This window comes from Salvelinus namaycush, chromosome 42, assembly GCF_016432855.1.
Source record: "Salvelinus namaycush isolate Seneca chromosome 42, SaNama_1.0, whole genome shotgun sequence".
Taxonomy (NCBI): Eukaryota; Metazoa; Chordata; class Actinopteri; order Salmoniformes; family Salmonidae; genus Salvelinus; species Salvelinus namaycush.
In genome coordinates this window covers 14,647,959-14,659,963 of record NC_052348.1, presented here as the reverse complement: position 1 = coordinate 14,659,963, position 12,005 = coordinate 14,647,959, and the positions used below count along the sequence as shown (strand labels likewise).

At 38.9% G+C, this 12,005-nt stretch overlaps 1 protein-coding gene across 1 annotated transcript in view; it reads right to left on the bottom strand.

The window, feature by feature from the left end:
* Positions 1-12,005, bottom strand: part of LOC120034751 (FRAS1-related extracellular matrix protein 2-like) — a 55,478-nt gene that overhangs the window by 2,595 nt on the left and 40,878 nt on the right. Inside the window, exons 12-21 of the mRNA XM_038981356.1 lie at positions 11,521-11,651; positions 10,351-10,509; positions 9,602-9,905; positions 9,298-9,429; positions 8,751-9,082; positions 8,035-8,227; positions 7,616-7,720; positions 7,125-7,252; positions 6,560-6,694; positions 6,200-6,326 (exon numbers count right to left, since the gene is read on the bottom strand). Of these exons, the coding sequence (XP_038837284.1) occupies positions 6,200-6,326; positions 6,560-6,694; positions 7,125-7,252; positions 7,616-7,720; positions 8,035-8,227; positions 8,751-9,082; positions 9,298-9,429; positions 9,602-9,905; positions 10,351-10,509; positions 11,521-11,651 (1,746 nt within the window). The remainder of the gene's footprint in view (positions 1-6,199; positions 6,327-6,559; positions 6,695-7,124; positions 7,253-7,615; positions 7,721-8,034; positions 8,228-8,750; positions 9,083-9,297; positions 9,430-9,601; positions 9,906-10,350; positions 10,510-11,520; positions 11,652-12,005) is intronic.

The window sequence follows — 12,005 nt, the reverse complement described above, 5'->3', positions numbered from 1 at the left end:
AGTGATGTATATATCTATATGTTGACTAGTGGTGTATCTATCTATATGTTGACTAGTGGTGTATATATCTATATGTTGACTAGTGGTGTATATATCTATATGTTGACTAGTGGTGTATCTATCTATATGTTGACAAGTGGTGTATCTATCTATATGTTGACTAGTGGTGTATCTATCTATATGTTGACTAGTGGTGTATCTATCTATATGTTGACTAGTGGTGTATCTATCTATATGTTGACTAGTGGTGTATCTATCTATATGTTGACTAGTGATGTATCTATCTATATGATGACTAGTGGTGTATATATCTATATGTTGACTAGTGGTGTATCTATCTATATGTTGACTAGTGGTGTATCTATCTATTTGTTGACTAGTGGTGTATCTATCTATATGTTGACTAGTGGTGTATCTATCTATATGTTGACTAGTGATGTATATATCTATATGTTGACTAGTGGTGTATCTATCTATATGTTGACTAGTGGTGTATCTATATATATGTTGACTAGTGGTGTATCTATCTATATGTTGACTAGTGGTGTATCTATATATATGTTGACTAGTGGTGTATCTATCTATGTTGACTAGTGGTGTATATATCTATATGTTGACTAGTGTTGTATCTATCTATATGTTGACTAGTGGTGTATCTATCTATATGTTGACTAGTGGTGTATATATCTATATGTTGACTAGTGGTGTATCTATCTATATGTTGACTAGTGGTGTATCTATCTATATGTTGACTAGTGGTGTATATATCTATATGTTGACTAGTGTTGTATCTATCTATATGTTGACTAGTGGTGTATCTATCTATATGTTGACTGGTGTTGTATCTATCTATATGTTGACTAGTGGTGTATATATCTATATGTTGACTAGTGTTGTATATATCTATATGTTGACTAGTGGTGTATCTATCTATATGTTGACTAGTGGTGTATATATCTATATGTTGACTAGTGGTGTATCTATCTATATGTTGACTAGTGTTGTATATATCTATATGTTGACTAGTGGTGTATCTATCTATATGTTGACTAGTGGTGTATATATCTATATGTTGACTAGTGGTGTATCTATCTATATGTTGACTAGTGTTGTATATATCTATATGTTGACTAGTGGTGTATCTATCTATATGTTGACTAGTGTTGTATATATCTATATGTTGACTAGTGGTGTATCTATCTATATGTTGACTAGTGTTGTATCTATCTATATGTTGACTAGTGTTGTATATATCTATATGTTGACTAGTGGTGTATCTATCTATATGTTGACTAGTGTTGTATATATCTATATGTTGACTAGTGGTGTATCTATCTATATGTTGACTAGTGTTGTATACATCTATATGTTGACTAGTGGTGTATATATCTATATGTTGACTAGTGTTGTATCTATCTATATGTTGACTAGTTGTGTATCTATCTATATGTTGACTAGTGGTGTATCTATCTATATGTTGACTGGTGTTGTATCTATCTATATGTCGACTAGTGTTGTATATATCTATATGTTGACTAGTGTTGTATATATCTATATGTTGACTAGTGGTGTATCTATCTATATGTTGACTAGTGGTGTATCTATATATATGTTGACTAGTGGTGTATCTATCTATATGTTGACTAGTGTTGTATACATCTATATGTTGACTAGTGGTGTATCTATCTATATGTTGACTAGTGTTGTATATATCTATATGTTGACTAGTGTTGTATATATCTATATGTTGACTAGTGTTGTATATATCTATATGTTGACTAGTGGTGTATCTATCTATATGTTGACTAGTGTTGTATCTATCTATATGTTCACTAGTGGTGTATCTATCTATATGTTGACTAGTGGTGTATCTATCTATATGTTGACTAGTGGTGTATATATCTATATGTTGACTAGTGGTGTATCTATCTATATGTTGACTAGTGTTGTATCTATCTATATGTTGACTGGTGTTGTATCTATCTATATGTCGACTAGTGTTGTATATATCTATATGTTGACTAGTGGTGTATCTATCTATATGTTGACTAGTGGTGTATCTATATATATGTTGACTAGTGGTGTATCTATCTATATGTTGACTAGTGGTGTATCTATCTATATGTTGACTAGTGGTGTATCTATCTATATGTTGACTAGTGGTGTATCTATCTATATGTTCACTAGTGGTGTATCTATCTATATGTTGACTGGTGTTGTATCTATCTATATGTTGACTAGTGTTGTATATATCTATATGTTGACTAGTGTTGTATATATCTATATGTTGACTAGTGGTGTATCTATCTATATGTTGACTAGTGGTGTATCTATCTATATGTTGACTAGTGGTGTATCTATCTATATGTTGACTAGTGATGTATATATCTATATGTTGACTAGTTGTGTATCTATCTATATGTTGACTAGTGGTGTATCTATCTATATGTTGACTAGTGTTGTATACATCTATATGTTGACTAGTGGTGTATCTATCTATATGTTGACTAGTGTTGTATATATCTATATGTTGACTAGTGTTGTATATATCTATATGTTGACTAGTGTTGTATATATCTATATGTTGACTAGTGTTGTATATATCTATATGTTGACTAGTGTTGTATATATCTATATGTTGACTAGTGGTGTATCTATCTATATGTTGACTAGTGGTGTATCTATCTATATGTTGACTAGTGGTGTATATATCTATATGTTGACTAGTGTTGTATATATCTATATGTTGACTAGTGTTGTATATATCTATATGTTGACTAGTGGTGTATCTATATATATGTTGACTAGTGTTGTATATATCTATATGTTGACTAGTGTTGTATATATCTATATGTTGACTAGTGTTGTATATATCTATATGTTGACTAGTGGTGTATCTATCTATATGTTGACTAGTGGTGTATCTATATATATGTTGACTAGTGGTGTATCTATCTATATGTTGACTAGTGGTGTATATATCTATATGTTGACTAGTGGTGTATATATCTATATGTTGACTAGTGGTGTATCTATATATATGTTGACTAGTGGTGTATCTATCTATATGTTGACTAGTGGTGTATATATCTATATGTTGACTAGTGGTGTATATATCTATATGTTGACTAGTGGTGTATCTATATATATGTTGACTAGTGGTGTATCTATCTATATGTTGACTAGTGGTGTATCTATATATATGTTGACTAGTGGTGTATATATCTATATGTTGACTAGTGGTGTATCTATATATATGTTGACTAGTGGTGTATATATCTATATGTTGACTAGTGGTGTATCTATATATATGTTGACTAGTGGTGTATATATCTATATGTTGACTGGTGGTGTATATATCTATATGTTGACTAGTGGTGTATCTATATATATGTTGACTAGTGGTGTATCTATCTATATGTTGACTAGTGGTGTATATATCTATATGTTGACTAGTGTTGTATATATCTATATGTTGACTAGTGGTGTATCTATCTATATGTTGACTAGTGTTGTATATATCTATATGTTGACTAGTGGTGTATCTATCTATATGTTGACTAGTGTTGTATACATCTATATGTTGACTAGTGGTGTATACATCTATATGTTGACTAGTGGTGTATCTATCTATATGTTGACTAGTGGTGTATATATCTATATGTTGACTGGTGTTGTATCTATCTATATGTTGACTAGTGGTGTATCTATCTATATGTTGACTGGTGTTGTATCTATCTATATGTTGACTAGTGTTGTATATATCTATATGTTGACTAGTGGTGTATCTATCTATATGTTGACTAGTGGTGTATCTATCTATATGTTGACTAGTGGTGTATCTATCTATATGTTGACTAGTGATGTATATATCTATATGTTGACTAGTTGTGTATCTATCTATATGTTGACTAGTGGTGTATCTATCTATATGTTGACTAGTGTTGTATACATCTATATGTTGACTAGTGGTGTATCTATCTATATGTTGACTAGTGTTGTATATATCTATATGTTGACTAGTGTTGTATATATCTATATGTTGACTAGTGTTGTATATATCTATATGTTGACTAGTGTTGTATATATCTATATGTTGACTAGTGTTGTATATATCTATATGTTGACTAGTGGTGTATCTATCTATATGTTGACTAGTGGTGTATCTATCTATATGTTGACTAGTGGTGTATATATCTATATGTTGACTAGTGTTGTATATATCTATATGTTGACTAGTGGTGTATCTATCTATATGTTGACTAGTGGTGTATCTATCTATATGTTGACTAGTGGTGTATCTATATATATGTTGACTAGTGTTGTATATATCTATATGTTGACTAGTGTTGTATATATCTATATGTTGACTAGTGTTGTATATATCTATATGTTGACTAGTGGTGTATCTATCTATATGTTGACTAGTGGTGTATCTATATATATGTTGACTAGTGGTGTATCTATCTATATGTTGACTAGTGGTGTATATATCTATATGTTGACTAGTGGTGTATATATCTATATGTTGACTAGTGGTGTATCTATATATATGTTGACTAGTGGTGTATCTATCTATATGTTGACTAGTGGTGTATATATCTATATGTTGACTAGTGGTGTATATATCTATATGTTGACTAGTGGTGTATCTATATATATGTTGACTAGTGGTGTATCTATCTATATGTTGACTAGTGGTGTATCTATATATATGTTGACTAGTGGTGTATATATCTATATGTTGACTAGTGGTGTATCTATATATATGTTGACTAGTGGTGTATATATCTATATGTTGACTAGTGGTGTATCTATCTATATGTTGACTAGTGGTGTATCTATATATATGTTGACTAGTGGTGTATATATCTATATGTTGACTGGTGGTGTATATATCTATATGTTGACTAGTGGTGTATCTATATATATGTTGACTAGTGGTGTATCTATCTATATGTTGACTAGTGGTGTATATATCTATATGTTGACTAGTGTTGTATATATCTATATGTTGACTAGTGGTGTATCTATCTATATGTTGACTAGTGTTGTATATATCTATATGTTGACTAGTGGTGTATCTATCTATATGTTGACTAGTGTTGTATACATCTATATGTTGACTAGTGGTGTATACATCTATATGTTGACTAGTGGTGTATCTATCTATATGTTGACTAGTGGTGTATATATCTATATGTTGACTGGTGTTGTATCTATCTATATGTTGACTAGTGGTGTATCTATCTATATGTTGACTGGTGTTGTATCTATCTATATGTTGACTAGTGGTGTATCTATCTATATGTTGACTAGTGTTGTATATATCTATATGTTGACTAGTGGTGTATCTATCTATATGTTGACTAGTGTTGTATACATCTATATGTTGACTAGTGGTGTATCTATCTATATGTTGACTAGTGGTGTATCTATCTATATGTTGACTAGTGTTGTATATATCTATATGTTGACTAGTGGTGTATCTATCTATATGTTGGCTAGTGGTGTATATATCTATATGTTGACTAGTGGTGTATCTATCTATATGTTGACTAGTGTTGTATCTATCTATATGTTGACTAGTGGTGTATATATCTATATGTTGACTAGTGGTGTATCTATCTATATGTTGACTAGTGGTGTATATATCTATATGTTGACTAGTGGTGTATCTATCTATATGTTGACTAGTGGTGTATCTATCTATATGTTGACTAGTGTTGTATCTATCTATATGTTGACTAGTGTTGTATCTATCTATATGTTGACTAGTGGTGTATCTATCTATATGTTGACTAGTGGTGTATCTATCTATATGTTGACTAGTGGTGTATATATCTATATGTTGACTAGTGGTGTATCTATCTATATGTTGACTAGTGGTGTATCTATCTATATGTTGACTAGTGTTGTATCTATCTATATGTTGACTAGTGTTGTATCTATCTATATGTTGACTAGTGGTGTATCTATCTATATGTTGACTAGTGGTGTATATATCTATATGTTGACTAGTGGTGTATCTATCTATATGTTGACTAGTGTTGTATCTATCTATATGTTGACTAGTGTTGTATCTATCTATATGTTGACTAGTGTTGTATATATCTATATGTTGACTAGTGGTGTATCTATCTATATGTTGACTAGTGGTTCCTAGAGTGTCCACTAGGCGTCAGTAGTAGTCCAGTACCTTCTGAGAAGGCTGTGTCGGTGCTCTCTCCGAAGCCCATGGATCCGTCCGACAGCCACAGCTCCCTCTTGGACAGCAGGAACATCTGGGTGTTCAGACTGAACTCAGCCGCCACCGGGTCACTCACCTGGGGTGGTCAGAGAGCAAAGGTCAAACACAGGCACCAAGAGAGTTGATAAGATTTAAAAGTTTGGTCCAATGCATTTAATCAGCAAGTATCTGCTACTATTGTTTTTAGCCTCATACAACACCAAGACAAATCAGCATTGGTGAATGACAAAGTTTCCTCTTGATTCTAGCGTCTTGGGTATGCTAGTCTGCCAGAGACTGTGGGTATGCAGTGGTGGTGGTGGTGCTGACCTGCTGGAAGCGGATGTCCATGTGGAAGGTGAGGGGTTCTCGTGGGTGACACACAGGGGGAATGCTGAACTCCCCATTGGGAGAGGCACTGCAGGGGATCATCTTCACTGTGTACGTGCCAGAGTAGTCCCGCACCTACAGACAACAACATTACAACATCATTAAAACAACTTTAAAACACACCAACCATTTATGGTAGTTACTGCTGGTCTGGTATCCATACTGTATGTGCTGCTAAAGCTAACGCTAGTCTTCTGTCATTACCATCTACCAGTTGGCTTCAGCACAAACACTAAGAATACAAAGTTAAAGGTAGACTCAGCGATATGACAAAGTAAACAGCATAGTGGGTCCATTTCCTCAACAACTAAGAGCGCTCAGCTGTTTTGGTCCTGCACCTGCCACGCTCTAACAGCGTGAAGCCAACCCGTGCACATACGCAGATACTGTGTGTGACAGTGAAGTCTTGCATCTCGCTCATCGCAATATCTACGGTGCTGCTCGTGGCCACGTCATATCGCTGAGTCTACCTTTAAGACATACAATGATCAAGATGGCAGCTCACAGCGAAGTCAGAGACGAAGCTCCACTGCTGCATGGGCTGGTTGTAGGTGGGCTCAGTCCTGACAAGGGCCAGGGTGAAGGTCAGGCCAGAGAGGTCAGCACACATTACCATGGACGACAGAGTGGTTCCTGGAAACACACAGTCAAACCTCTCTTTAGTCTCACACATACACTTCTGTTGAGCGTTTCTTTGCTTTATGTGTCTGACAAGGGCATACATGAACACAACATCTTAAGACCGGTGTTGTACTGTAGACTGTATGTCTAAGTTAAAAATGAACGCACCTTGTTGTAAGGTATACACATTTTACATTGTTGATGGTAGTTTTATTCTTACTGAAAAGGGTAATGTCATGTTGACATTTGGCAGAACAACCCTGTAGACGGTTCCATTCTATTAGCGGTACCGGATCTGGGTCACAGTGCAACCCAATAGGAGAGAAAGCTATACAATCACCCTATCGGATGTGTGTGTGTGTGCGTGCGTAATACCTGGGTGTGACATGACAAACTGTCCCCTGAAGCGGGCCTCAGTCTTGAAGTTGACCACCAGACGTCCCTCCTCGTTGATCCTCATGCTGGTGGGGTACATGGATCCTATAGGGACACAGTTACATCAAACCAGGGTTATTGTCCACCTCTATCATTCACTGGTGAAATAATGCATAAGACATTATTTACATTTTAGTAATTTAGCAGACACTCTTATCCAGAGTGACTTACAGGAGCAATTAGGGGTAAGTGCCTTGCTCAACTGCACATCGACAGATCTTTCACCTCGTCAGCTCGGAGATTCTAATCAAATGTGCCGGCAGACTATTAATTATACAGGTATTAACTGAGTAATACTGCAATTCATCCACCTCACTGTAGCACTTAAAATAGCCAACAGTGGGCCGAATTGGCTGTACCTTGTAGTTCAGCCTCCGGCGGGCTGCCGATTCCGTCCTGCCACAAGATGGCGGTGTCGTACACAAAGGTGAGCTTGAGCTCTGACTGCAGGTCAAAGTGCTGCCATCCTCCCACGGCCACAGGGGAGTGGAAGACGTAGGACACATAGAGAGGCACGCGCAGAGTCACGTAGGACTGGACCAGGTTCAGCACCTAGAGGAAGAGCAACACAGAGATACATAGTCAGGGTCACCTTCAACTGTACCTGGATCAGCATATAGCACAGTATAAAACAGAAGGATAGGAACACTTCAGAGCATTCAAGCATGAAAGGTAACATAGACGGTATTTAACACCGAGGGAATTTAACACTGAGGGAATTTAACACAGAGGGAATTTCAAAATGTCTACTTTTCATGAAAGGTAACATAGACAGAATTTAACACCGAGGGAATTTAACACAGAGGGAATTTCAAAATGTCTACTTTTCATGAAAGGTAACATAGACAGAATTTAACACCGAGGGAATTTAACACAGAGGGAATTTAACACAGAGGGAATTTAACACAGAGGTAATTTCAAAATGTCTACTTTCAACTTGACAGATTACTGAAAAACAACGACAGCAGACTGAGTAATCGAGAGTTGCACACAGAGAACAGCCAGCGTGTCAGTTTGTGTGTGTGTGTGTGTTTGCATCAGTGCATATGTGTGTATGTCTCTCTCTCTCCAGTACCTGTCCATCCGTCCCGATAGAACCTCCACAGGTGGTGAGCAGCTCGGACATGTCGTAGTAACTATTAAACTCCCACAGACAAGCCTCCAGATTCAGGTTCCTGTAGAATCTCAGGCTGTTGGTGGAGCGCATGTCGGCGCTGTACTGGTAGGGCGACGTCTCGCCGATGATCTCAGGGTTCTTGGTGGCGTCGGTAATGAAGCCGTGGCCCGTCTGGATCTCGTTGAAGTCCAGTAGGTTGGAGCAGCGGTGGTTGCCCACGCGCGTGCCGTCCGGAGACAGGGTCAGCTCGAAGTTGGACAGGGGCCGCGTAGAGATGACCGGTAACATGCCTGAGGAGAAGAGAGGTGAGAGAGAGATGGTTTCAATACATCATCAATCAATTGCAACATTTAGAAATCTTTTAATGACCTGCTAACTTTTTACCCTTGACAACTGATCTTGAATCAGTTCTTTCTACCTCAGTCCTATTGTCATCGATCGTTAGCTAAACAATCAAACCGACTCTAGATCAGTAAGAAAGGACATGACAGAGCCTGTTACTCACCGTCCATGTGTGGCATGTTGACAGTGAGTTTGATGAGGTTGGGGAAGTCAGGGTCGTCAGGGCCGGTGTAGCGGATCTTAGCAGAGAAGGGCTCAGCTCCCACCGTGCCAGTGATACGTGGTTGACACAGACCTACACAGACACACGGGACATATTATTGTCGGATAGACAATCATTCTTGAACTCTCCATCACAAGGCCTACGTAACTCTGTCCTAATAAGGACATATAACAGATGTCATCAACAGTCATGAAGGTTGATGTCACTGAACTCTGAAGTCCCCACCCCCCCAGTCTCCACTCACCCTCCTCCTTGCTGACCACCATGATGGGGCTGGACAGCTCCAGACCAGCATCCCCGTTCGTATTGAACGCCCGGGCAGCACACTGGACTCTCGACCCAGCCTGGAAGTAGATGGAGTCCAGGGTGATGGACTTAGTGTTGGTGAAGAAGGTGTTGGTGTCCACCTCTCTCAGGGGCGAGGTGACCCCGTCCGACCCGCTGGGGGCGCTGACCAGCCAGCGGTACTGGGTCAGGGTGTCGTTGATGCTCTCTGCCGTGCAGATGGAGCCCGTCTTGTCAAAGTCGTGGTATTTGGGGTTGCAGGCCTGCATGTGAGGGATGGGCCACAGTTATATGTGATTATGGCATGTAATAGGACTATACACAGTAGTCTTGTAAACCGCGCTCAACACATGAAGTGAAGTTTACGAGGCTATATGCAATGGTATATCGGTAATATGTATTTGAGAATACATGGGTACATTTGTTATGCCGGTGAAAGGGTCTCATGTTTAGGATTTAGTCAGAACTGGAGAAAGCATTTCAATGGAAAATGGATTGATTTACCACTTAAACAACAGGTTTTGAAACTATGAAACACAAAGACCATCAGTTTGAAGCCTCGGCTTCTTGGACTGGATGAAAGTATTCCGACCTTGTCGCCAGCTCAGCTTCACATGGTTAAACACCTGGATATAAGGTGTGTGTGTCTGTGTGTCTAGGTGGTTGCATTCTGCGTGTGTGTGTCTGGGCCCAGTGGCCACCACTCACCGTCACACAGACGATGGGGTAGCCAGTAGAGGGGTGAGGGTTGTCCCTGGCGCGGGCCGTGTCATCGTACATTAGCAGGGACACCACAGTAGGCACAGCCGGGAAGGTGACGTCTGCCACGCTGTCCATCTCCTCGATGTACACAATTGCCTTACTCATCTGATGAACGGGAGAGAGAGATTCAAAACACCATTCCACGGGTATTGTACACTTTGTGTTCTACATTGTAAACTTGGACGTTTGAGAAGGTGGAGTCCTCCTTAGAACAGCATATTTATAATACCAAAGGAGAAAAGTGGGTTAAAGTGAGCGTATACCTCTAGCATTATTTGTGTCAGGTTAGTGGTATGGTACAGTACATGTCTGGGATGTCACATAGCTGTGTTTGTAGGTCACACTGCTCTGTGGGTTGACTTGAGGGACATTCTCATAGCATGGACTCAACCAGGAAGTCTTTTTATAATAGCTGGTGATTTGGGTGCTGGGGCTGCTGACAGTGGCAGCTGCTGCCTGGCTATTTGTGTGTTCAAGTGTGTGTGCATGCCCTGAGACCTGCTGAGGGTATTTATATGGTGTGTGTGTGTGTGTCTCGGTGGGTGATCTAGGTGGGTGTCAGCAGCATACCACCCTGCATCTCACTGCTGGCTTGCCTCTGAAGCTAAGCAGGGTTGGTCCTGGATGGGAGACCAGATGCTGCTGGAAGGGGTGTTGGAGGGCCAGTAAGAGGCACTCTTTCCTTTGGTCCCCCCGAAAATATCCCAATGCCCCAGGGAAGTGATTGGGGACATTGCCCTGTGTAGGGTGCCGTCTTTCGGATGGGACGTTAAACAGTGTCCTGACTCTCTGTGGTCACTAAAGATCCCATGGCATTTATTGTAAGAGTAGGGGTGTTAACCCTGGTGTCCTGGCTAAATTACCAATCTGGCCCTCATACCTTCACGGTCACCTAATCATCCCCTGCTTCCAATTGGCTCATTCATCCACCCTGTAACTATTCCCCTGGTTGTTGCTGTAAATGAGAATGTGTTCTCAGTCAACTGACCTGGTAAAATAAGGGTTAAATAAATACATAAAGTGTGTGAGGGAGAGAGAGAGAGAGAGAGAGAGAGAGAGAGACAGAGAGAGAGAGAGAGAGAGAGAGAGAGAGAGATCCCATGCCCTCAGTCTTACCTGCATCTCTGCGACCATGTACTCATCAGGTTTCATGTGGACGACGAAGGCTTCTCTCATCTCTCTCTGGCCGTCATACAGGATCTGCACCTCCACAAAGTGTTCTGTCTCGCCCTCCTTGAACTCCACATCTTGAGAGACACACACAAGGTTAAACAAGAGCTTAATAAGGATCTCTATTAAAAATGTATCAGGTCGTTTTTGGTGTGAATGGGTTATACACGACAGTGCCCAACACAGTATGACAACGATGGCTGTATAGGGGCAATTCTACGGTAACAGAAAACAGAATAATGCTGAGAATTGAATGTCTGTCAAACATGAAACATATCATTGCAAAGTTAAACAAACCATACAACTCTCTGACAAGGACTACTTTTAACAATTTACACTGAAAATTTTACAAAAAAACGAATTTACTTGAAGAACAGTGCAGATGCAAAGTTTGGTAACAGAATGACGATATGTGCTGTTTCTTCAAGTAA